Source organism: Primulina huaijiensis, chromosome 18 (genome assembly GCF_012295235.1).
Source record: "Primulina huaijiensis isolate GDHJ02 chromosome 18, ASM1229523v2, whole genome shotgun sequence".
Lineage (NCBI taxonomy): Eukaryota > Viridiplantae > Streptophyta > Magnoliopsida > Lamiales > Gesneriaceae > Primulina > Primulina huaijiensis.
Window position 1 is genome coordinate 15,376,236 of NC_133323.1, and position 27,780 is coordinate 15,404,015.

Here is a 27,780-nt window from a genome sequence, read left to right on the forward strand (position 1 = left end):
ACATGAAACTCGAAAGACATTTTAACGTGCATCACAATAAACATGACTAATTTAAAATAATACATTTAAATAAATTATGCATGGCTAAGAAAATCATTTTAAATTAAATAACTGATTTAACAAATAAATAATGCATGGGTTTTACGTGTACGAATTTGGGCTCTACAACTACTGACCTCGAGAAGCTCACGAAGTCACGTCTTTGGTCTGTAAGTTTTACGTTTACGCATTTCGTTTAAAGCATAAAATATTTTATCAGCATGTTTACATGAAACGTTTATTGTCAAGATTATGATTATGCAATATTTATTTAAATTTAAAGAAATAATAGAAATTATGCATGTTGGTTACGTATGGGTTATATGTATGGAACAGTATGCCTCCCAGACGTATTCTTGAGCGCGCGAGAGATGATGAGCCTCGCCAGAAGGACGGTCAGAACCGTAGGCAGGAGAGAGATTTACCTCCACCCCCTCCACTGGACATGAATGCCCAAATGCTAGCTGGGATGACTCAGTTCTTCGCACAGTTTGCGGGGAACAATGCTGTGGCAGCCAGGCCGACACTGCCCGAGGCTACCTATGAGCGGTTCATGAAGATGCGACCGAAGGAGTTCTCAGGGACGACAGATCCTATGATTGCCGAGGGCTGTATTAAGTCCCTTGATGTAAAGCCCAAAAATCAGTATACGTAAAATCTATGCATTTATTTAATTTATGAAATTTCATTATTTTAATATTTATGTTTAATTGATCTACGTTAAAATGTTTTCTTGAGTTTTATGTTTCAGACGATTATTCGAGGCGGGATCGAGGAAAGGAGACCGGGATGATTTTTAGTGACTTTAATTGTGGTATTTTATTTTAAGTTAGGTTTGAGATATTTTAAATAATTTATGAATTTTTAATATTTTTAAAGCCTAATTTAAATATTAAGCCATTTTAGGATTTTTAAACTTTTAAAGTTTATCAATTAGGGGATTTTAGTAAATTTATTATGGGATTAGAATTTTATTAATTTGTTGATTTGTTAACATTTTTATTAGCATGATTTATTTATTTAAAAACACTTTATAATTACTAATTAGGTGGTTTATTACACACCACACACACATATTAAAATATTCAATTATTCCAACACCTTTTCACACACACTCATACACGTATACACACACCCCTTCATTATAAACAAAACACACATGTTTTATTATATTATTTGACTAAGGAGAGAAGAGAATTTCTCTTTAAACTCTCCTCCATCAACCTCTATATCATTTCTCTCCTCGCCAACTTCTTCTTCAGCAATCGTTCCTTTCCTCTGAAATTTCCAGCAATATTTTGTTGAGTTTATTTCAAGAAAATCGACCCACCTTCGTCCCGGATCGTCTCTCGCTCCGTCTCCGCTTCAGTGTCGTCGTTTCGGTATTATTTAATCGTCAAAGGCACGTATAATCTCTCTTTTCTGTATCGATCATGTCATATTATGCGTGTGTTGTTATTTATGCTTAAAATCATGTGTATGATGTGTAGAAGTTTGAGCAAATACGTTGGAACAGCTTTTGAAACGGTTTTTAGATCTACAATTTTCGTTTTTATTGTTCTGATAAAAACTGCGAAATTTCTGTTCATATTTTGAGAAAACTTTCAAGAACAAAAATGTAGAACTTTTTAATTCCTTCGATTTGATATAAAATTCAAGATTTTTGGATTAGAATTGAGTGAGTTATGGAGTTTTTCGTGGGACTGCTCAAACTGCAACTTTTACAAAAATTGTGTTCTTGAAGTTTTATGTTGCAGGCCTCGTTGGGGATCGACGGGTGATCGTTGCTGCATATAGGTATATTATTTATGATGTTGGGATGTATAATGAAGCTTCGTTTCTTGTCGTTAGGCGCTTGGGAGATTGAATGTCGTATAGAACCGTTTGTTGTCAAAAAGGCTCGTTCACGGGTTTGTTGGGTTGATTGTGATTTTGGTTGTGTTGGGACAATTGTTTAGGCTTGGGTCATTGAATTAGTAGCCTAAGATGAGCTCGTGGTGTTGATTCTTGGTCTGTGCAGTCGAATCGAGGGAGTTAAGCATATCACATTCAGAATTTTCGTAAGTTTCATGCCACCGCAGGTACACGGACCCGGACACGGACCTCTCCACGGGGTCCGTGCCTTTGTTTCCTTCGAGTAGCCATTTTTGCGAGCCAACACAGACCCCTTACGGACCTAGGCACGGGGTCCGTGCCTCCTATTCCGTTTGAGTATTACTTGGCAGTACCTAGACGGACCTGTACATGGACCCGGGGTCGGGGTCCGTGTACTTACGTATTTTAGGAAAATTTATTTATGATTTTGAGGTTTGATGTTATGGTTTAGTGCAAGGATTTATCAAAGTCGTGTTATTGGAAATTATAGAATATCCTAAGAAATTATTGAGCTTGAGAGTAAGCATGATATTTACGTCTAAGTTATGCAAGGTAATTATGAAATTTCATGTAGTATGTTGCAGCAACGGCCCCAGTCAAAGTCCAACGAATCCCTCGACACCCAGTAAGTATGTATGACGTGCAAAGAAAATATTTTAAGTTTTTGAGGTATGCTAAATGTCTTGTGACCAAATTATGTTTAGGATTGGAAAGCGTTAAATTATGAACGGGGACCAATCCACCCGTTAAATTATGAACGGGTTAGATCGAGGTTGAAAAGCGTTAAATTATGAACGGGGACCAACCAGCCCGTTAAATTATGAACGGGGATCTTATGTATGTGGCAGTGGATACGTTTCTGTCAGCCCAGTACTGTGGTTTGTCTGATCAGGCATTTATTATGTTATGGGTCACTTGCTTTGAAACATCCTCTACGAAAAATATTGAAGTTATGTATGTTCAAGTATGTTCAAGTATGCAAGTATGTTTATGAAAAGTTTAAGTTGATGGCACGTCTAATTATGTATGTATGTAAGTTCAAGTTTATGATGTAGGTTCAACTTTCAAGTATGTATTTTATATTTTGAAATTTTATGTTGTTTTATTATGTAGTACTTGCTATCTCCAGTTTATACGTGTTGAGTCTTTAGACTCACTAGACTTGATCGATGCAGGTGAGTATGTTGAAGAGGAGACAGGAGGTGGCGACCAAGGGGCAGGCTTGGACTGAGCGGAAGGCTAAACCCGAGGACCACTAAGTTTATGTTTTTATGAAAAGTTTAAAATACTCTGCTTTTATGTTGGATGTGAGACAATTGAAACAAGTATGTTGTTGAAAAATTTATTTGGTGATGTTGATTTCAAATATTAATATGATGAATGATGAGTGACGACCTTATAGATTTTATGTTTAAGAAAATCTTAAATTTTTCCGCAAATTTTGAAGTAGAAAAAAAAAAATAAAAATTTACGGTACGTTACAGTTGGTATCAGAGCCGTGTTCTTGTAAAGGGTTATGTCTACTGCCAGTCACAAGAAGCTCACGAAGTCCCATCTCCAGTCAGTGAGTTTTAAAGTTTTGAAATTATGTTATGTAATAAGTATTTAATCATGATTTCTGCATGGGTATATTTAAAATTTAAGTTATGTGCATCTTATGTAATTTATATTATGTTCATGCATGTTGGGTAAATTTTAAAACAGTATGCCTCCTAGACGTTTGATTGCCCGTGGAGCAAGGGATGAGGACAGAGAGACTTATGATGGAGGGAGGGCCACTCCTCCTCCACCACCAGATATGCAGGCACAGATGCTTGCGGGTATGACGCAATTTTTCGCACAGTTTGCGAGGAACCAGACTACTGTAGGCCCTGAGGAGAGGCCTAGACCAGAGGCAGTATATGAAAGGTTCAGGAGGATGAGTCCGAAGGAGTTTTCGGGTACTACTGACCCGATGATAGCCGAGGGATGGATCAAGTCCATAGAGGTAATCTTCGATTTTATGGAGCTGACCGATGCTGATAGGGTCAGGTGTGCTACGTTCCTTCTGTCAGGGGACGCCAGGCTATGGTGGGAGAGTGCGTCAGTGGCAGTGAATTTGCAGACTTTGACTTGGACGGGATTCAAGGAAGTGTTCTTCGCCAAGTACTTCACTGAAGAGGTACGCTCTCGTCTGACCAGGGAATTTATGACGCTGAGACAGGGAGACAGTAGTGTGGCAGATTTTGTCAGAAAGTTTGAGAGGGGGTGTTACTTCGTACCCCTCATTGCGAATGATGCCCAAGCAAAGCGGAGGCATTTCATGGATGGACTGCGGCCGATCTTGCGCCGTGACGTGGGGGTAGCTGGCCCTACTACTTATGCAGTCGCCGTATCTAGAGCGCTGGCGGCAGAGCAAGACCAGCGAGACATTGAGGCAGACAGGCAGGGCAAGAGGCCCTATCAGGCTCCACCGCAGCAGCAGCAGCAGTATCAGAGGCCTCAATTTAAGAAATCGTATCAGGGGCCACCAGGGAAGAAGCCTTATCAGGGACCGCCGAGGGGCAAGGGTCCCATTCAGCAGCAGGGGGCGCCTCAGAAGCCCGTTAATTTTCCAGTGTGCCCTAAGTGCAACCGTCAGCATCCAGGGCAATGCTTGTATGGGTCAGGTAAATGTTTTAAATGTGGAGCTACTGACCACATGTTGAAAGAATGCCCACAGTGGAAGCAGCCAACTCAGGGTAGGGTATTCGCCATGCATGCTCAGGAGGCGAACCCAGACACTACACTACTGACTGGTAAACTTTTCTACCTAAACTCAGTATTATTTTGACTTGCATGTGGAAATTTTTATTTGGGATTATTAGTGTGCTAGTATTATCTTGTGTGACTTGGGATATTGAGTCCTATTATGCTTTGGGTTACTGTTAGTAATTCTGTGATATAAGTTTCGTGTGGTGCTAACGTCTCTCAGGAAATATTTTCATTAAGAGAATAGCTACTCAGGCCTTGATAGACTCAGGAGCCACCCATTCATTCATCTCAGAGACGTTTGCTAGTCACTTGGATATCAAGACCATCGGCCTCGACGTGAATTATTCAGTGGTAGTCCCATCAGGGGAAGAGCTGTTAGCTACTAGAGTGGTCAGAGATATCGATCTAGAATTGCATGGCCATTTAGTGTATGCAGATTTGATCCTGCTACCAATGCCAGAGTTCGATATTATTTTGGGAATGGACTGGCTGACTAAGAACAGAGTTCTGATTGATTTTCAGAAAAGATCAGTACTGATTAGACCGTTGGGAATGGAGCAGTTTTTATTTGAGCCATCCAGATGGAGGAGTTTTCCTCGCATGATCTCCTGCATCCAGGCGAGGAGACTGATTTCCAAGGGTTGTCAGGCTTTCTTAGCCAGCATGGCATCTGCACTTGAAGTACTCACTCCATCTTTAGCAGACGTGCTAGTAGTCAGGGACTTCCCAGACGTCTTTCCAGATGACGTCACAGGCCTTCCACCAGATAGAGAGGTGGAGTTTGCCATTGATCTCATGCCAGGCACAGTGCCAATCTCTAAGGCACCGTACAGATTAGCTCCAGCAGAAATGCTAGAACTTAAGCAACAGATTCAGGAACTTTTAGACAAGGAATTTATCCGCCCGAGTTTCTCACCGTGGGGCGCGCCAGTGCTCTTTGTGAAAAAGAAGGATGGGAGCATGAGACTGTGCATCGATTACCGTGAGCTGAACAAGGTAACGATCAAGAATAAGTACCCGTTGCCTAGAATCGAAGATTTGTTTGATCAGTTACAGGGAGCTACCATGTTCTCTAAGATAGATCTTCGATCAGGGTATCATCAGCTGAAAGTGAAGAATGCAGATGTCCACAAGACAGCTTTCAGGACCAGATATGGGCATTACGAGTTCTTAGTGATGCCATTTGGAGTGACAAATGCTCCAGCTATTTTCATGGATCTCATGAACCGAGTATTTCAGCCGTTCCTCGATCAGTTCGTCATAGTATTCATTGACGATATTCTTATATATTCGAAGAGCCATGAGGAGCATAGTCAGCATTTGAGAACAGTGTTACAGGTTTTGCAGAGACACAAGTTGTATGCAAAATTCAGTAAGTGTGAATTTTGGTTGGAGAAAATAGCATTTTTAGGACATATAATATCTAGCAGTGGTATTGAGGTGGATCCAGCTAAGGTGGTGACAGTTAAAGAATGGATTGAGCCGAAGAATGCATCAGAGATCCGCAGTTTCCTAGGCTTAGCAGGCTACTACAGAAAGTTTATTAAGGGATTTTCTTCGATAGCAGTGCCACTCACCTCATTGACCAAGAAGAATGTCAAATTCATATGGACTGAAGAGTGTCAGAAGAGCTTTGATACCTTGAAACAAGCTCTTATCACAGCGCCAGTGTTAGCCATGCCAGCAGGACAAGATAATTTTGTGTTGTACACCGATGCTTCTAAGCTCGGTTTGGGCGCAGTATTGATGCAGAATGGTCGGGTTATAGCTTATGCTTCCAGACAGTTAAAAGTGCATGAAAAGAATTATCCGACTCATGATCTCGAGTTAGCTGCCGTGGTCTTTGCTTTGAAGATTTGGAGACATTATTTGTACGGCGAGAGATGCCAGATATTCACTGATCACAAGAGTCTAAAGTATTTCTTCACGCAAAAAGAACTTAACATGAGACAAAGACGGTGGTTGGAGTTAGTAAAAGATTATGATTGTGAAATTAGCTATCATCCAGGGAAAGCTAATGTTGTGGCAGATGCTTTGAGTAGAAAGGTAGCAATCTTAGCACAGCTGTCAGTGCAGAGATCTCTTCAGTCTGAGATTCAAAGGTTTGACTTGGAAGTTTATCGCGAGGGCAGAGCTCCTAAGCTGTCTAATCTGATGGTCCAATCTTCCTTGTTAGACCGTATCCGAGCAGGTCAGCCTTCAGATGAGCAGTTATTGAAATGGAGGCTGAAAGATGAAGCCAAGGGCAGTGTACTCTATTCAGTGTCCGATGGTATTGTGAGATACAGAGATAGAATGTGGGTGCCTAGTGTTGATTCAATTAGACAGGATATTTTGTCAGAGGCACATGCATCTCCGTATTCTATTCATCCAGGAGGTACCAAGATGTACAAAGACCTACAGATTTTGTATTGGTGGCCAGGGATGAAGCGAGACATCCGCAGATTTGTGTCAGAATGCCTCACTTGTCAACAGGTGAAGGCAGAGCATCAGAGGCCAGCAGGAATGCTTAAGCCACTCCCTATTCCAGAGTGGAAATGGGAGAATATCACTATGGATTTTGTCGTTGGGTTGCCAAGATCAGTTAGGGGTTTTAATGCCATTTGGGTTATTGTGGACCGACTCACTAAGTCAGCACATTTCTTACCGGTGAAAACGACTTTCTCCATGACTCAGTATGCAGAGCTTTATATCCGGGATATAGTCCGTTTGCACGGGATTCCAGTTTCGATTGTGTCCGACAGGGACCCGAGGTTCACATCGTCTTTCTGGAAGAGCTTACATGCAGCCATGGGGACGAAGTTGCTTTTCAGTACAGCGTTTCACCCGCAGACAGATGGTCAGTCTGAGCGTGTGATACAGATTTTGGAGGATTTGCTGAGAGCCTGTATGATTGATTTTCAGGGGACTTGGGAGTCGAAGTTACCTCTAGTGGAGTTTACCTACAACAACAGTTTTCAATCCTCTATAGGTATGGCTCCTTATGAAGCACTATATGGAAGAAAGTGCAGATCACCGATTCATTGGGATGAAGTCGGTGAGAGATCAGAACTTGGTCCAGAGATAGTTCAGCAGACTGCAGATGTGGTAGTCAAGATTCGTGACAGAATGAAGACCGCCCAGAGCCGTCAAAAGAGTTATGCTGACAAGAGAAGAAGGGATCTTGAGTTTGCCGTAGGTGATCATGTATTCGTCAAAATAGCACCTATGAAGGGTGTTATGAGATTTGGGAAGAGAGGCAAGCTTAGTCCGAGATTTATTGGACCGTTCGAAATTCTTGACAGAGTTGGAACTCTAGCTTATCGTGTAGCCTTACCGCCGAATTTGTCCGGAGTGCACAATGTGTTCCACGTTTCTATGTTGAGGAAGTATCTAGCTAATCCTTCGCATGTTCTGAGCCATGAGCCATTGCAGTTGACTCCAGATCTGTCTTATGAGGAAAGACCGATTCAAATCTTAGACAGGCAAGAGCGTAGGCTTCGGAACAAGACGACTAAGCTAGTCAAAGTCCAGTGGCTGAATCAATCAGTGGAGGAGGCCACTTGGGAAGCTGAAACAGACATGAGACTTCGCTACCCGGAGTTGTTCGGTAAGACTTAATTTCGAGGACGAAATTTTTATAAGTGGGGGAGAAACTGTAAAGCCCAAAAATCAGTATACGTAAAATCTATGCATTTATTTAATTTATGAAATTTCATTATTTTAATATTTATGTTTAATTGATCTACGTTAAAATGTTTTCTTGAGTTTTATGTTTCAGACGATTATTCGAGGCGGGATCGAGGAAAGGAGACCGGGATGATTTTTAGTGACTTTAATTGTGGTATTTTATTTTAAGTTAGGTTTGAGATATTTTAAATAATTTATGAATTTTTAATATTTTTAAAGCCTAATTTAAATATTAAGTCATTTTAGGATTTTTAAACTTTTAAAGTTTATCAATTAGGGGATTTTAGTAAATTTATTATGGGATTAGAATTTTATTAATTTGTTGATTTGTTAACATTTTTATTAGCATGATTTATTTATTTAAAAACACTTTATAATTACTAATTAAGTGGTTTATTACACACCACACACACATATTAAAATATTCAATTATTCCAACACCTTTTCACACACACTCATACACGTATACACACACCCCTTCATTATAAACAAAACACACATGTTTTATTATATTATTTGACTAAGGAGAGAAGAGAATTTCTCTTTAAACTCTCCTCCATCAACCTCTATATCATTTCTCTCCTCTCCAACTTCTTCTTCAGCAATCGTTCCTTTCCTCTGAAATTTCCAGCAATATTTTGTTGAGTTTATTTCAAGAAAATCGAGCCACCTTCGTCCCGGATCGTCTCTCGCTCCGTCTCCGCTTCAGTGTCGTCGTTTCGGTATTATTTAATCGTCAAAGGCACGTATAATCTCTCTTTTCTGTATCGATCATGTCATATTATGCGTGTGTTGTTATTTATGCTTAAAATCATGTGTATGATGTGTAGAAGTTTGAGCAAATACGTTGGAACAGCTTTTGAAACGATTTTTAGATCTACAATTTTCGTTTTTATTGTTCTGATAAAAACTGCGAAATTTCGGTTCATATTTTGAGAAAACTTTCAAGAACAAAAATGTAGAACTTTTTAATGCCTTCGATTTGATATAAAATTCGAGATTTTTGGATTAGAATTGAGTGAGTTATGGAGTTTTTCGTGGGACTGCTCAAACTGCAACTTTTACAAAAATTGTGTTCTTGAAGTTTTATGTTGCAGGCCTCGTTGGGGATCGACGGGTGATCGTTGCTGCATATAGGTATATTATTTATGATGTTGGGATGTATAATGAAGCTTCGTTTCTTGTCGTTAGGCGCTTGGGAGATTGAATGTCGTATAGAACCGTTTGTTGTCAAAAAGTCTCGTTCACGGGTTTGTTGGGTTGATTGTGATTTTGGTTGTTTTGGGACAATTGTTTAGGCTTGGGTCATTGAATTAGTAGCCTAAGATGAGCTCGTGGTGTTGATTCTTGGTCTGTGCAGTCGAGTCGAGGGAGTTAAGCATATCACATTCAGAATTTTCGTAAGTTTCATGCCACCGCAGGTACACGGACCCGGACACGGACCTCTCCACGGGGTCCGTGCCTTTGTTTCCTTCGAGTAGCCATTTTTGCGAGCCAACACGGACCCCTTACGGACCTAGGCACGGGGTCCGTGCCTCCTATTCCTTTTGAGTATTACTTGGCAGTACCTAGACGGACCTGTACATGGACCCGGGGTCGGGGTCCGTGTACTCACGTATTTTAGGAAAATTTATTTATGATTTTGAGGTTTGATGTTATGGTTTAGTGCAAGGATTTATCAAAGTCGTGTTATTGGAAATTATAGAATATCCTAAGAAATTATTGAGCTTGAGAGTAAGCATGATATTTACGTCTAAGTTATGCAAGGTAATTATGAAATTTCATGTAGTATGTTGCAGCAACGGCCCCAGTCAAAGTCCAACGAATCCCTCGACACCCAGTAAGTATGTATGACGTGCAAAGAAAATATTTTAAGTTTTTGAGGTATGCTAAATGTCTTGTGACCAAATTATGTTTAGGATTGGAAAGCGTTAAATTATGAACGGGGACCAATCCACCCGTTAAATTATGAACGGGTTAGATCGAGGTTGAAAAGCGTTAAATTATGAACGGGGACCAACCAGCCCGTTAAATTATGAACGGGGATCTTATGTATGTGGCAGTGGATACGTTTCTGTCAGCCCAGTACTGTGGTTTGTCTGATCAGGCATTTATTATGTTATGGGTCACTTGCTTTGAAACATCCTCTACGAAAAATATTGAAGTTATGTATGTTCAAGTATGTTCAAGTATGCAAGTATGTTTATGAAAAGTTTAAGTTGATGGCACGTCTAATTATGTATGTATGTAAGTTCAAGTTTATGATGTAGGTTCAACTTTCAAGTATGTATTTTATATTTTGAAATTTTATGTTGTTTTATTATGTAGTACTTGCTATCTCCAGTTTATACGTGTTGAGTCTTTAGACTCACTAGACTTGATCGATGCAGGTGAGTATGTTGAAGAGGAGACAGGAGGTAGCGACCAAGGGGCAGGCTTGGACTGAGCGGAAGGCTAAACCCGAGGACCACTAAGTTTATGTTTTTATGAAAAGTTTAAAATACTCTGCTTTTATGTTGGATGTGAGACAATTGAAACAAGTATGTTGTTGAAAAATTTATTTGGTGATGTTGATTTCAAATATTAATATGATGAATGATGAGTGACGACCTTATAGATTTTATGTTTAAGAAAATCTTAAATTTTTCCGCAAATTTTGAGGTAGTAAAAAAAAATAAAAATTTACGGTACGTTACACTTGAGGTTATCTTCGAGTTACTGGAGCTTGGGGATGCAGACAGAGTTTGTTGTGCGCCCTATCTGTTTGGAGGAGACGCACGCCTATGGTGGGAAGGAGCATCCGTAGCTTTGAATGTGGCTACTCTGATCTGGACGCACTTCACGGACGTATTCTACTCCAAATATTTTACCGACGAGGTGCGCACCAGGTTGACCAGGGAGTTTATGACCCTGAGGCAGGGAGATATGACTGTTACGGAGTTCATCCGTAAATTCAAGAGGGGTTGCCATTTTGTACCCCTGATCGCGAATGATACTGGAGCCAAGTTGAGGCATGTTATGGAGTTTCTACGGCCGATCTTGCGCCGTGATGTTAGGGTGGCTAGCCCTACTACTTATGAGGTCGCTGTCTCCAGAGCGCTAGCCGCAGAGCAGGATCAGCATGATAATTATGAAAGGGGTTTCATAGATTACACCATCGATGCAACTACGACATGACACATAGTATCGATTCATTGACAACTCTCGATATAACAATGGTTGTCGAATCGGTCGGGATATATGAGATGAAGGGACCGTACTGTACGCTAACCATAATTGAATGGTTCTTGCAGGCACTATCATTTGATACCTAGGGAATCATGTAAGCGATGCTGCTAGGCGTTTAACATGATTGGTTGGGTACTATCAGACTTGAGTTATGACGTTCTTGTTATCAAGGAGTTGATAATTAAGAATAGAGCGATTGGGGTATGCTCGTATAAGGACATGTTTAGTACGAATCACATGGAGATGTGAACCCACGGCTAGTTGTATCAATGAACCATTGAGGGCCACACAAGTACTAGCTTTCTAGATCCCGTTGAGAAGTAAAATACTTCAATGTATTGAACGGCCTATAAAAGAGTTTATAAGCATAAGGAAAAATAGAAGTATGACTTCTATGAGGGAAATGAAACTTTTAATTTGTGAAAATGTTCCTAAAATTAAAAGTTGGCCAAATAAATAATGTATTTGAAAATTGTGATTTTTATAAACATTATTATGTACTAAATTAAATTAATTCAAGTGTTGAATTAATTAAACACTAGTGGCCTAGTAGAGTCCAAATAATCAAATTAATTCATGTGTTGAATTAATTAAATAACATTGGGTCTTGTAGAGCCCAATTGGAATAATTATTTAACTAGTGGGCTTGAGTAAATTCAAGTAAGATTTAATTGGTCTCAAATTTATTTGGAACATTTAAATAAAAGTCCATGGGCCTTGTAATTGTTACAAGCCCAAGTGAAAAGCATGCTAGGGAGGTTAAGGGTTGGAGACAAATTTTGAGTTGATTGCATGGCATGCACATGCACCTTTTTGCTTTTAAATTTTCCACAACCAAGAAAGGTCTTCCTCCTTTCTCTCCCCATTCACCTTGGCTGAAATTTGCAAGATTTTTCTCTCCAATTTTTCTTCTTCAATTGTTGAGGAAAGAAATGTCTTCTCAAAGAAAAATCCTTAAATTTTTCTAGTGCAAAATTAGAGAGGGTCTACCTAGTTGGTGGTGGGCTTAATTTTTGAGCAATGAGTGCTCAAAGAAGAAGCTTGTAGATTGTCTTCCTTCAAGAGCTAAGTTGTTTACAACTTAGTTGGAGCCAAACATCAATCTTTTAAGATTGATATGTATATTTCTTAAACACCCTATGTATGACATTTGTGTGTTTTCGTATTTGCTACACATTATAGGCTTAAGGTGTTCAGTTTTCTGGCTACAAAATTATTTTGAAACTTCCGTTGCGCATACGGGCACCTTAATCGATCCCCTTTCAATAGATGTTGCTGCTTGTGGGAACCTATTGAGAAAAACTGCTGAGGAAGGATATGAGTTATTGGAATAGATGGCTGCTAGCGGCTATCATCCTCAATCTGAAAGGAACAACCATCGGAGAAGTGTAGGAGTCCACTAGGTAACTGACCTTTCTGCTATTACCGCACAACTTGATGTTTTGAACAGGAAATTGGACGGCTTGAATATGGGTGGCACAGCTATGCGTCTTCAAGAGATATTCTGTGATAAGTGTGGAGGTGAACACTTTGTGAAGGACTATAAAGATGAAAATCCCGTCTATGTGCAAAACGAGGCACCGGTGAATCAAGTGGGAGTCCAAACTGTCCAAGAAATGATCCATATTCGAACACATAGAATCCTGGATGGAGGCAACATCCCAACTTTTCATGGGGTGGTCAAAACAGTAAGAATCGATCACAAGGAGGACAACCATATGGGAAACAACCGATGTACAGATCTGACCATCCTAGAGAAGAGAATTCCAATTTGAAGCAGATGATGTCTAAGTTCATCTCATCTACCGAAACTAGACTCCAAAACCAAGATGCATCAATAAAGAGGCTAAAGAATCAGATTGGGCAGTTAGCGAAGATGATAGCGAGTAGAGAGCCGGGCACCTTGCCAAGTAAGACAGAGACCAATCCAAAAGAGCAAGTTAAGGCCATCTAGTTGAAGAGTGGGAAGATTTCAGAGTCTAGAGAAAAAGAAAATAATCAAGTACCAGATGAACAGACTGAGACATCCAAAGGTAAGTCTTCTAAATCTACACCAGCACTCACTACACAATATAAAATTGTTATACCTCCTCCTTTTACTGCAGCATTGAAAAAAGCAAAACTTGATGCACAATTCAGTAAGTTTCTTGAGGTATTTAAAAAATTGCATATCAATATTCCTTTTGTCGATGCTTTGATGCAAATGCCTAGTTATGCTAAATTTTTGAAAGACATATTAGCTAATAAGAAGAAATTGGAGGATCACATGATGATAAACTTGACTGAGAATTGTTCTGCATTGATACAAAACAAGATCCTACCAAAACTAAAAGATCCAGGGAGTTTTTCTATTCCTTGCATGATTGGTGATGTTGTTTTTCACAAAGCTTTATGTGATCTTGGCGCAAGTATTAATCTTATGCCTTTATCTGTATTCAGGAAACTTGGATTAGGAGAGCCTAAGCCAACCAGGATGTCCTTACAGCTAGCAGACAGATCTGTCAAGTATCCACGGGGAGTTATTGAGGATGTGCTAGTGAAAGTGGACAAATTTATTTTTGTTGCAGATTTCCTGGTGCTCGACATGGAGGAGGATATGGAGATGCCCTTGATTCTTGGGAGACTATTCCTTGCCACTGGCAAGGCCCTTATTGATGTTCAAAAAGGGAAGTTGAGATTGAGAGTGGGCGAGGAAGAAATTACTTTTGACGTCTTTAATGCTCTTAAGCACACACTGCACACTGATGACTGTTTTAGAACTGATGCTATGGATTCACTTGTGTGTTGAAACAACCCCCTCTCATGACATTTAAATATAAAAGGAAAAACATATGCGGAAGCATTAACATTTGAAATGGAAAGAACAATATACCATGTACCTCATAAACATGTCCAAAACTAATATACATAACCATTCACAATCAGATCCTTCAACACATAGCCAAAAGTCAACATAAATTTTTTCCCATCATTCATTTAGCAAAATACATGATATTTTAAAACTTCACATGTTCACTAAACCCAAAACAAAACTGACATGACCAAACAAAATCTTTCCCATTGCCTTTTATATGACTTCTCCTGCCTCAGACAATCCGCTTCAATCCTTTTTATCACCTGCATCACATGATATTAACTGGAATGAGATAAAACTCTGTAAGCAAAAAGCTGTACATAACAAATACATATACATATGATTGGCTTGAAACATGGCTATAGCAATGGCAATGAACAATGAATCAGTGGCAATGGACAATGAATCAATAGCAATAAACAATGAATAATACCATCTCCAATGAACAATAGATAACAAAGCAATATAGATGGTATTTCATGGCATGAATTAAAGGAAAGTAAATGATAGTTCTGTGACCTGTGGATAGTATCTATTTGATATATAAATATATTAAAACTGTAAGAGATACTCATAATCATGTGATTGGCCAATGACATGCATGAATTACTATCATTCCTTGGCTTTAATCATAGGAAATCTCATTGAGGCATTTAAACAAACACTTGGTAAGCACAATGGTGTATTAGCTCCTTGATCAATGAATTCAATGGAAATGCTTGAACAATGAACATATAACAATATATAGATCAACTATATACCAATGAAAGGAGCTAATTAGCAATAACATGGCTTGATACATATAAAATCATGTGAGCACTTGAAAGGAAGCTTCTACTTACAACCCAACAAATAAATGATGGCTATGATGATCTTGAAGGAAATCCTACAACCAAATTACACAATATAACCAAAAATCATCATCAATAATCCAATACATCAATAAACCTAACTTAACCCTTCAATAAAACCAACCCTTTTAAACTCCAAAATAATAGAACCCTTAGCTTGTAGCTTGAAGTCTAAGATAGGAGACACTACAAATTCCACTAGAATCCTTGAAAAATGAAGTAGAGAAGTGAAGAGCAATTTGGAGAGAAAAAGGGCATGAAACGATTTAAAGAAAATGAAGAAGGATAGAATGAAGTAGAAACCTCTAGAATCATATTATAAGTCTTCAAAACTACCAAAAACGTGTTTTAAAAAAACAATTTCGCATTACTAGCGCCTAGGCGCCACTTTCTTGGAGCTGCGGCGCTGCCTATCAGCGCCTAGGCGCCAAGGCTTCGGCCAGCGTTCTACACAGCTTCCTCAAATATTGCTCCAGAAATGCCTCTTCCCTTCATTATCAGGAAAACTGGTAAACATGAAAGTTGTAGATCTATGTCTTGGCTAGCATCTTTAATTGGCTTCATGTCATTTGAAGGTCTAAGTAAAGAGTTATGCTAAATCTCCCAACATGTGTCATATCAAGAACAACGATACACACTCCACATTTTGGGACGCTTTTGGCTTGTCTTCCACAATGATTTGAATAAAACTCAAAACATGAAAGTTATAACCTTATATCTTATCTTTCTAATGGAAGTGACCTCACATCAATTGGATCAATACATAAAACATTATGCTAAAAACCACCATTACAGCCACATTTTTCATATTGTTTCAGCACTTCAATTTCCTATTTGGCTCAAGATCAAAGTTCTAGTCTACCCATTCATTACCATTCCCAATCACAATTATATATCATAACTCCAACAACTATTACAATAAATATAACCATAACCATTCTAATCCCATATCAATAAACAACACCATAAACAATAACCCTTTAACATAATCTCAATCATTAAATCATAAAACATGATCATAACAATAATAAACCATAGAGATTAACATGATAGAGGTTGGGCTATTACAATCTCCCCTCCTTATAAAAATTTGGTCCCCGAAATTTTCTTACCGTCAAATAAACTTGGATAACGATGTTTCATCTCCTTTTCCGGTTCCCACGTGTCCTCTTCAATCAATTGATTTCTCCAAAGAACTTTGACAAGGCCAATTTCTTTGTTTCTCAACACTTTAACTTTGAGATCCAGAATTTGAACCGGCATTTCCTCGTAGCTTAAGTTGGGCAACAAATCCAATGATTCATACCGAAGAACATGAGAGGGATTAGAAAGGTACTTACGTAGCATGGAAACATGAAATACGTTGTGAACTAGATCAAAGTCCGGTGGCAATGCAAGACGATAGGCTCTGTCTCCAATCTTATCAAGAATCTCGAACGGCCCAATGTATCGAGGACTTAACTTAACTTTCTTGCCAAATAGCATAAATCCCTTGAGAGGAGCTATTTTGATAAATACATGATCACCAACCTCGAATGTTAAAGGTCGTCGTCGAACATCGGCATAACTGACTAAAAATCATAAGTGAAATGCTTGCTCAATCGAGCTCTGTCATAAATAACAAGTCATAAATTTTCTGTTGAGATTATGGTCTACGCAAGTGGCCCCTGCACTGACTTGAACTGACCGGTAACTGGCGACTGGACCGGTAACTGGCGACCGGGTGAAGTAATGTACGTCTGATCAGACTAATGCCACAGTATACTGGGGGGTGCAAACTGAACTGACCGGTAACTGGCGACCGGATGAAATAATAATCCCATGATAGTGAAATGGCCACAAGCAATATCACATAAATCTCAAAAATGAATATTTTATATTTTTATGCACGTAATATAATTAAATGACATAATGAAATATCCTGTATTATTTTACCACATGGATTGGATCGTTCCCAGGCTCGCTGCGACTTAAATCTAACATGAAAATTATGCAAATGATTTTCTTGACCAAACTTTGTAATCGACTCCAAAAACGAGACAATTACGTCCAATGACTCCGTATTTAATCATAACTCCGTACCAACCCGAACAAACACCGAACCATCATTTAGTCATGATTAAAATACACTTAAAATGATGAAGTATTGCTCCAAAAATGATAAGGGCCAAAATTTTGGTGAATGGAGGCCAAAACATGAAACGCTCTTTTGAGAGTCAATTTGGCACATCGCACCGTAATTTCTTGTACGACCTCTAAAATGATTCGAATCACGAACGGCCAAAAACATGACCTTCCTAACTTGATGAGGTACTGTCCAGTCCAAGCCCATAGGCTAAAAGCCAACCAAGAACTCGAACGAGCCTCTGAACCGAAGCATCAAGTTGCTGTCCAGAAAATACAGCAGTAGCGCTTGCACTTGCATGCGTCGTTTGCGAGGCTAATGGCCATTGGGGCTTGAACCACCAACCAAAGCCTCTTACCAACATCATAAGGAATGATTTGAACCATGGCTAAGGGCCCTAGGCCAGCCACAATTCGCATCACACCCTAACTCAACCAAAAGTCACACCCGAGAGCACCCTTGCATGCGTGTGGTGTTTTGCTTTGTTTGCTGTCTCGTGTCATTCCAGTGGCCATTTGATTGACCATGGCATGATCTAGACATCCAGAGGTATGGTATGAACCGTGGCTAAGGGCCATAGGCCAACCAAGATCCACACCATTCCTAAAAAAACCGAATGTTACACTTGCTGAAAAATGAGGAAGCCGAAAGGGGGAAGGGCTGTTCTTGTTGTTTGATTTAAAAACCGATTTCACCATGGACCAAGCCTCAAAAGGACGACTTGATCACGTCTTAGACATGATTAGGAGAGGTTCTAACCATGGCTATAGCCCTTAGGGCAGCCAAGATCAAGTCCATCAACTTTTGACATCAATCAAGAAAATCGAATGCACTTGGGACATATTTGGGGAGTTGCTGTCATTTCGATTTCCAGCAAGCATGGGGGCTGAACTAATGCACCAACGTTGTCCTAATCCATCCTAGAACATGTCTAGATGTAGCCTTGGGAGCCTGGAATCGAACCAACCTGGAACTCAACAAAAACAGCAAAAACCGTGAGGCATAGCGTGAAGCCAACAAAATCTGCACCACCTTTTTGAAAATGATTTGGTAATATTTCGGTTTTTGCCTAATAAATAATGCACGTGATATGTTTTAAAATATTAGTATGACTTGATTGAAGAGTGAAACGAAATATAAACATGCCTGGTTTCGTTTTTAAAAGAAAACGAAAATGCTCTGAAATTCTCTCAATATTTCGGTGATAATGGTGGGGAGAAATGGTTAGGGAAATGAGGGAAAGTCTACAAATAAAGTGGGATAGAATGGCAAGATCATATCTTGCTTCTTTTGAATTTGTGGGATAAGGAAAGGATGGTGATATTATTTGATTTTATTGATGATATTGGGGGTTGAATGGCCGAGACTTGCTAGCAAAACAAGGGTAGGAATATTGTTTATTTAATAATTTTGGTGATTAAAAAGAAAGGATTATCATAACAAGGAAAAGATTAGGGAAATGAATCAAAGGTGAGTTGTCAAATATTTATTCAATTCTCCTATGAGGTGGCTGATTATCTACTATTAAAATATGGTGGGATATTGCTTAATTAATAATTATTGAAGATTTAGTGTGATGGAATTATCTCCCAAGAAAATGGATAAGGAAAGAAATCAAAGAAATGAGTTGACAAATAAAATTAAATCTTTTAAAATGAAATCGCCGATTTTTTTGATATTAATTGGAGGGAAAATATTGTTAAAATCTTGTATTTTAATTCTTTAGAGTTTTATCTACCCATTAAATATTTTAGTGAATTAATAAAATAGTTAAGGAATAACATTATTTTGCATGCATGGCTAAATCTTTAAATTAAATTGCTACCATGTTGAGTTGAAATTTCTTAATTAAAATAAATCTAGATTAACTTATCTCAATTGGTCACATATTTTAATTTAGGCTTTTTAATTAATTATTGAACCCAAAAGAATTTATTTACTACTTATCTCTAATTAATTAATTAAATTCTTAAACTTTCCTTAAACATTCTTTTACATTAAATTAACTTATTATTTATCTTGAATAAATTCTATGAATGTTTTCCTGATTTTAAATTTTATCTCTTTACTCCAACTCCAGTCCGGCCTCACTTAATTTACTGAAAGCCAATAATTAAACTACTGCATGAAATAAATAAATTTAAAGAAGAGAATTTAAATACTCATGCAATAAAAATCAATTTGATTTAAATACTAGAATTATGCATGACTTATACGTAGTCTAATTTACGGGTTCTACATGGGTATTTGTTCTTGATCGTTACCTTGTTCAGTTCTCGGTAATCGATACACAATCTCATGCTCCCATCCTTCTTCTTTACGAAGAGCACTTGTGCGCCACATGGTGAGAAACTAGGATGGATAAATTATTTATCTAGGAGTTCCTGAATCTGCTTCTTGATCTCTAACATCTCAGCTGAAGCTGAACGGTATGGTGTCTTAGAGATTGGTACGGTACCTGGCACAAGGTCAATGGAAAACTCCACCTCTCTCTCTCGTGGAAGTCCTGTGACGTCATCATGAAAAATGTCAGGAAAATCTCTGACTATTGGTACATCAGTGATGCGACTTTGATTGTTACACTCTCAAGAGCAGGTTGTCCACAAGTAGCATAATTCGGTGAGTCCGATATCGTATTCACAGAGAATCTAAGGTAATTACAAGTCCACTACAATGTCTTTTTTTTCTTTTAATTGTTCAAATTTTAATTTAAGTAGCTGAGATTAAAGGATCCACTCTTGGTATTTTAATAAAGTTAACATTAATGAATATTATTGAAATTCACTTAATAAAATGGTTCCAATATATTGAATAATCATATTTATTTTATATTATATATTATTATCTTATAAGTATATAATATATACCAAAACTTATAACTGTTGTCAAGTATTTATTGTGCTATATTTAAATTTGTAAACAATAAATCAAGGTTCCTACTTTAAATGATTGGTAAAACCAAACTAACATTTAAATGGTACCAAGAAATTAATATTATGATATATACATATATAATAAATCAAGGAATCCACTTTAAATGGTTGGTAATATCAAACTAACATTTAAATAGTTTCAAGAATTTAGTGTAACATATAGCAACAATAAATCAAAACTCCCACTTATAAGTAGGGTATAATAATTCTTAAAGAAATAAATATAACATAAACAATAAATAATGATTAAATAATATAAAACATAGATTCTTACCTTTTAATAACCTTATTATCATGCCAAGAGTTTCACCATTTCATCTAAACTTTGGGAAGTTAGCTACTCATTATTCAAAGTGTAAAACTTTGAATATGAAATTAACATGCTAATTATATTTAAATGAAGAAAAAAAAAGATAAAAAAAGAGAGAAATATTATGAACTCAAAGGTTTGTTCATAAAATGAGGGATATCTCAATACATTACAATGCACCCCTATTTATAGCCAAATTTAGGAAGACAACCACAAATAAAATATTATTTTTTTACACATAAGTTTTCATTGGTGTTCCAAGAAATTATGTCATCATACACATCACTTTTGAAAATCTTCCCATCCGAATTTTCTTTTCCACATAAAACAAAACATGTAGAGCATTGAGTTATTTGAATTGTGGTATTTTTTTTTACCAATTGACCAAGTAATTAGAGAGATATGGTCAAAGAGCATGGTAAAACTCTCATTCCTTTGTTAACTTTATTTGCTTCTTAATTTGATCTCAATTTTGAAAAGATTTTTATCTCATGCTTGTCACCAATATTGTAGATATTATCATAAACTTTCTACAGGTCTAAGAATCATCTTAATCTCATTTGCAACGCCAAGGTTGTTCTTGTTTTATCGAACCTGTAACGTAATGCCCGAATTTTTTAAAAAATAAAATTTGGAAAAAAAAATGTTGTTGTTCACTAGTTACTATTCACACAGTATTGCGCTTGAATAGTAGCGCCTAGGCGCTAGAGCTATGAAAATTCTGGCACTGCGGCGCTAGAAAGTGGCGATGTGGCGCTAACAGATGCGAAAATTAATATGTAAACACACTTTGACTTCCACCATTCTTCCTCCAATCATTTCTCCTCCTCCTCCATCGAAACTTTTCTCTTCTCTCCATTATCGAATTTCTTTCTTCAATTTAAGGGAGATTTGCTCAAGAAAATTATGAAAGAAAGTTAGATTTATGATCATCTCATCACGGGCTTCACAAGGATGTAATTTTTTTCCATTTTTGTTCAAGTTTGGAAATAGGTTGAAAATTTAAAATTGATATTTGAGATATTAAGATGTTAAAGATGTTGTATTTGAGTTGGTTTGAATTTAAAAGGGATATGAGAATGGTTTCTTGTTTTTGTGCAAGATCATTTTTTATGCCTACTCTATTTCGTGTATATGGGACGGTTCTACTTTGATTTTTATGTTATGGTCATCATCAAACTTGTAGAGCATTACTTTAGCTTCGCTTTGGTTCTTGAATCACTCAATTCCATGAAGAAATGAGAGAGATATGTAATTTTTACTAAAACCGGTTTGTAAATCCGAGGTAGTGCAGATTTGTGTGCATGCCTAATGTTTATTCGAATTCTAGGATTTATCGGTTGGGATTCTGAATTTGATGTTCAAATAAAAGTTATAGAGCATTGTCTTATCTTTGAAATGATAACAAATGGGCTTGATTCCATTGGATATTGAGGAAGTTAAGCTCAAAATAATAAAGTGTGCCAGAAATGTGTTGGCGCATAATTCGTGCGAATGATGTTGTATGTTTCAGAATATGAATGAATGGGTAAACAACTTTGTTTGACAAAACTTTGTGAAGCACAATTGTTGGACTTTGCGTTTTCTTGCATATCCAATTTGCGGATCTTGATTTGAAGTAATATTGAATTAATTATGAATTTTGTACAGAAACTACTCTGTTTTGATAAATGATCCGAGTACTTGAGTTATAACATATTTCAGAGGTTCAAGAATTCTCGACTACACTTTTCGATCTCCTTTTGGTAATATTTGAAAAGTATGTTAACATACGAGGTAAAAGTATCATTTTTATTTTAATTTGAAAATTCTTTGGCTCGATGAATAACTTGTGATTTGATGATGATTGTTGTCTTGAGATGATGATATTGATTTGCATCATTACATTGTATATTGAGCCACTTGTCAATTCAGATTTGATATGGCGGAAGTCGCCTTGATTTATTGATTTGTTGGACGTATGGGGCTATAGTTGAGTTGGAATAGTGTATGCGGAGGTCGCTGCTATGGCCTGAACACTCTCTATAGGCGCACCATAGTCCTGGAATTGTAAAACACAGCACTCCACCCAAGCGGATGAGTCGGTGGATGTTGCTGGGGGATTCTCTTCCCTTGGGTACCCTATGACCAGATGATTCACTTGATCTCGAGATTTATTGATAGCCCACAGCTTCTGATCTTGCATTGCATTATATTGCATCTGTTGGAAACGAAATTCCGGCGTTTGACAAAATATGAACCAAACTCTAAATTCTAGAGTTTGACTAACAGATCAACCAACTGATACGCGCAATTATATTCAGCAACTGGACTTAACAACTGAAATCAGCAGATCTAATAAAGAAAACTGATCAGTTGTTGTTGAAAACGAAATTCCGGCGTTTGACATAATATGAACCAAACTCTAAATTCTGGTGTTTGACAAACTGATCAACCAACTGATACGCGCAAATATATTCAGCAACTGGACTTAACAACTGAAATCAGCAGATCTAATAAAGAAAACTGATCAGTTGTTGTTGGAAACGAAATTCCAGCGTTTGACATAATATGAACCAAACTCTAAATTCTGGTGTTTGACAAACTGATCAACCAACTGATACGCGCAAATATATTCAGCAACTGGACTTAACAACTGAAATCAGCAGATCTAATAAAGAAAACTGATCAGTTGTTGTTGGAAACGAAATTCCAGCGTTTGACATAATATGAACCAAACTCTAAATTCTGGAGTTTGACAAACTGATCAACCAACTGATACGCGCAAATATATTCAGCAACTGGACTTAACAACTGAAATCAGCAGATCTAATAAAGAAAACTGATCAGTTGGAAACTGATCAGTTGATATATTCAGCCGTATGCTTCCTTCAACTAAACATGTCTCGGGAAAGAACATTCAACCGACAAAGAGACATAGCAGATTGCAACTGAATATGAAACGCCGCACTTCAATCAATACAGCTTAGAACAACGCATTTCGGCTAAAGCAATTAAGACGCCGCATTACAATAAATGAAGCAAACAATGCCCAAGGATTGATGAAGTGGCAATCTACGGATACAAAGATTCAAACTTATCTCAAGTTACCGTTGGAAGGAAAGCTTATAAATATGACAGAAAAACAGCCAAAAAAAATGACACAGATCACTCTATTCAAAGCTTGCTGTTACTCTGTCAAAATCTTAGCTCACCCTTACTTGATTTATTCGTAACAGTCAAGGCTACAATTTGAGCTCACTAGCGCTTTGTAATAATCGTTAAATTCGATAGTGCTAAGATCAGTTACGCACTGAGAACATTTTGTAATACTAAGAGTTTTAGTTTTTGGTAGTGATAAGTCCAAACTGAAGTGGGTCAGTACAAAACTTGTATTCGATCAAAGTATTTTAGTGGAAATCCTATCCTTGAGATAGAAGGGGTGACGTAGGAGTAATTGAAATCTCCGAACATCTAGAAACAATCCTTGTGTATTTTATTTCAGTTTAGTATTCTATCTTTCAGTCAGTTAATTTCCGCAACTACTTTAGTTTAACTGATTGTCATTGACCAGCAAGATTCCGAGAATCAGTTTCTCACCAATCTGAACTCAAAACTCGAAAAGATCAGTTTTATTTGTGAGTGTTTATTCAACCCACCCTTCTAAAGACTCTTGTTACGTTAATCGATCCTATCAAGTGGTATCAGAGCAGTTGAATCTTGTTCTTGAATTTTTTTGATCTATAAAACTTGCTAGCATGACTTCATTCAACAAAATTCCTATGTTCTCCAGAGAAGAATTTGATGATTGGAAAATCAGAATGCAGGCTCATTTAGCTGCACAATATGATGACATGTGGTATGTCATAACTGATTGACCCATGAAGATTCTAAAAACAAATACAGCAGTTGCCATAACAGAAGGGGCACCACAAAGAATAGAAAAGCCCAGAGATGAATGGACAACTGAAGATAAAAGAAAAGCAAATCTTGATACTGTGGCCAAAGACATTCTGTACAAAACGCTGGACAAAGTAACCTTCAGCAAAATAAAGATGTGTAAGTCAGCCATAGAAATTTGGGAAAAGCTGATCCAGCTGTGCGAAGGAAATGATCAAACCAAAGAAAATAAATTTTCTATTGCTGTTCAAAAGTTGATAACATCAAAATGAAAGCAGGAGAATCAATGCACGAATATGATGAAAGAGTAAGCAGTATCATCAATGAATTAAATGCACTTGGAAAAGTATATACCAACAAAGAGATTGCACTGAAGGTAATGAGAAGTCTTCCCAAGGAATGGGATGTCAAGACCATGGCTATGAGGGAGTCCAAAGATCTGAACCAGATTGAACTTCATGATCTGTTTGCTGATTTAAAGGCTTATGAATTTGAGCTGCAGACCAGAGAAGGAGAACCATCTACCCATGCAGCCACAACTTCTCTAGCTGCTGTCAGAACAGAACCAATCAGTTCAGTCGAGAAATCTGCTGATCAGTTGAGCAGTGATGCTATGTCATTGTTCATCAAAAAATTTGGAAGGTTCATGAGAAAGAATCAAGGAAACTTCCAGAAGCCATACCAAAGGAACAGTTCCAAAGATGAATCAAATGCATGCTACAACTGTGGCAAATCAGGTCATTTTATGGCTGATTGTCCTAAACCCAAGAAGGACAGTCAAGGCTCAACTGATAGAAGAAAGAAATCATATGAGCACAAAAGAAGACCCAAGGAAGATAAGAAGTCCTTCAGAAAGAAACATGAGGTACTCTTAGCTGAAAAAAACAAATCTAAATGGGCAGAAACTGACAGTGAGGAGTCAGAACCAGAAAGCTCATGCAGCTCTAGTGATGATGAGGAAGGCAAGTGCTTAATGGCTAATGATGCAGAAGAAGAATCATCTAGCCAACAGGTATTTGATTTCAGCTCAACTGATTTCACACGAGAAGAACTCATTCTAACACTACATGACATGGTAAATGAGTATCAAAAGCTTGCATCATTATTTGAAAAAATCAAAGCAAAGCAAACTGATCCCACAAACAATAAAACCAAAACTGATGAATCAGTTGATGGGTTGAGTCTAAAAAGGGAAATTGCTGAGTTAAAAGCAGAGAGAAACAAAAATCAGTCATTAATCTAGAAATTGATTCTTGAAAACTCAAAACAGACTGAGCTCATACAGTCTTGGAACAAGTCATTTACTGCACTGAATGAGATGCAGAATTCACAAAAATCAGTGTTTGATAAAACTGGTTTAGGGTTCAACACTCAAGGAGAAATATATCCAAATGATACTCAACCAAAGCCAAAAATAGACAAAGGAAAATACATTCATTTTGTCAAAACAGCAGTGATACAAGAACAAATTGAGCCCAGTAAACTGATTGAGCAACCTACTGAGAATATGAACAAGGCTAGAAGATATGGGATTGGTTATAGTAAAAAATTCTCAACTGATTCACAAAGTCCATCATCAAAGAGGTCTCACAAGAACTATTCGAATAGCTATTTCAATTACTATAACTGCAAGCCAGTTCAGAAGAGATATAGACTGAACAATCAGTTGAATAAAGCTAAAACAAATATTGTATCATATGTACACTACACACCAAGCACACAAAAGCCGAGAAAAACCATTTGGAATACAGCTACTGGAAAGTCTGTTAGACTAATCCAAGTGTGGATTCCTAAGGGACTAATCAGTTAAGGACCCAAATCGATATGGGAACCAAGCTATATTATATGTATGATTGCAGGTAACAGGTACAAACAAGAACTCAATATGGTATTTGGACAGTGGATGCTCACGATATATGACAGGAGATGCAAGTGCGTTATCCCAACTGATCAAATACACTGGTCCAAACATAAGTTTCGGGGACAATTCCAAAGGTAGAACTGTGGGTAAGGGTAAGCTTATCTATGGTAACTCTACTTTTAAAGATGTTCTATTAGTAGAAAACCTGAAATATAACTTGATTAGCATCAGTCAGTTATGTGACAGTGGATTCTCAGTACAATTTGACAAAAACTCATGTTTAGTCAAAACTTCAACTGATGAAATCATACTAACTGGCAAACGTTGTGGAAACACATATAAAGTCAGTTGGAATGATCAAACTTATGCAGCAGTTTGTTTTATTGCTTCCAAATCATCTAAAAACTGGTTGTGGCATAAGAGACTAAATCATTTAAACTTTAAATACATTGCCTATCTGAGTAAACATGAACTTGTAACTGGTTTGCCCAAAATAGACTTTTCAAAAGAAAAACTTTGCTCAGCATGTTAGTATGGTAAACAAGTACGATCCTCTTTTAAAAACAAGGGATGTAAATCTTAATCCCGATGCTTAGAACTGTTGCACATGGATCTCTTTGGTCCTATACCAGTCATGAGCTTAGGAGGAATGAAATACACCTTGGTAGTCGTAGATGATTTTTCAAGATTTACTTGGGTTATTTTTCTCAAATCTAAAGACAATACTGCTTCGCAACTAATAAAGCTCTTCAAAAGACTTTTAAATGAAAAATCAGTTGGAATTGATCGAATCAGATCTGATCGAGGAACTGAATTCATCAATCAAACTCTTTCAAATTTCCTAGAAAATGCTGGAATTAAGCATGAGCACTCAGCAGCCAGAACTCCTCAGCAAATGGTGTAGCTGAGAGAAGAAATCGGACTCTTAAAGAAGCTGCCAGAACAATGCTTGCTGATTCTGGTATTTCTCAAAGATTTTGGGCAGAGGCAGTAAACACTGCGTGTTATACTCAGAACAGATCAATGATTAATAAGAATCTTATGAAAACACCATATGAGATCTGGCATGGAAGAAAAAGTATAATTACTTATTTCAAAATATTCGGCTGCAGATGTTTTATTCTTGATAATGGTAAAAAAATTTTAAAAGCGTTTGATGCTAAATCTGCAGAAGGAATATTTCTTGGATACTCATCAGTTAATATAGCCTATAGAGTCTTCAACAAGAAAACCCTAAATGTTGAAGAATCTGCTCATGTTGACTTCGATGAAACTGAACTAACTAATAAGCCAACTGATCAAGTTGAGCTAGTTGAGCGACTTACATATATCAGTTTGGAAGATGATGACAAAAATGAAAGTCATGGCTATCAAAACATACTTCAAACACATGAATCAGAAGTACTGGACCAATCTGATGTGC

At 37.5% G+C, this 27,780-nt stretch overlaps 1 protein-coding gene across 1 annotated transcript; it reads left to right on the plus strand.

Moving 5' to 3' along the window:
• The first annotated feature begins 3,557 nt into the window (after positions 1-3,557).
• Positions 3,558-10,762, plus strand: LOC140963959 (uncharacterized). The gene is made up of 2 exons (XM_073423440.1): positions 3,558-4,691; positions 10,707-10,762. Exons 1-2 carry the CDS (start codon positions 3,620-3,622, stop codon positions 10,760-10,762), a joined length of 1,128 nt encoding a protein of 375 aa, XP_073279541.1. The 5' UTR covers positions 3,558-3,619.
• The last annotated feature ends 17,018 nt before the right edge of the window (positions 10,763-27,780 follow it).

Bases quoted from the DNA above. Each gene is read 5' to 3' on its own strand.
- LOC140963959 (XM_073423440.1), top strand. From the start codon at position 3,620: ATGCCTCCTAGACGTTTGATTGCCCGTGGAGCAAGGGATGAGGACAGA. The intron at 4,692-10,706 runs GTAAACTTTTCT...TGATCGATGCAG, and splicing joins AGACACTACACTACTGACTG to GTGAGTATGTTGAAGAGGAG.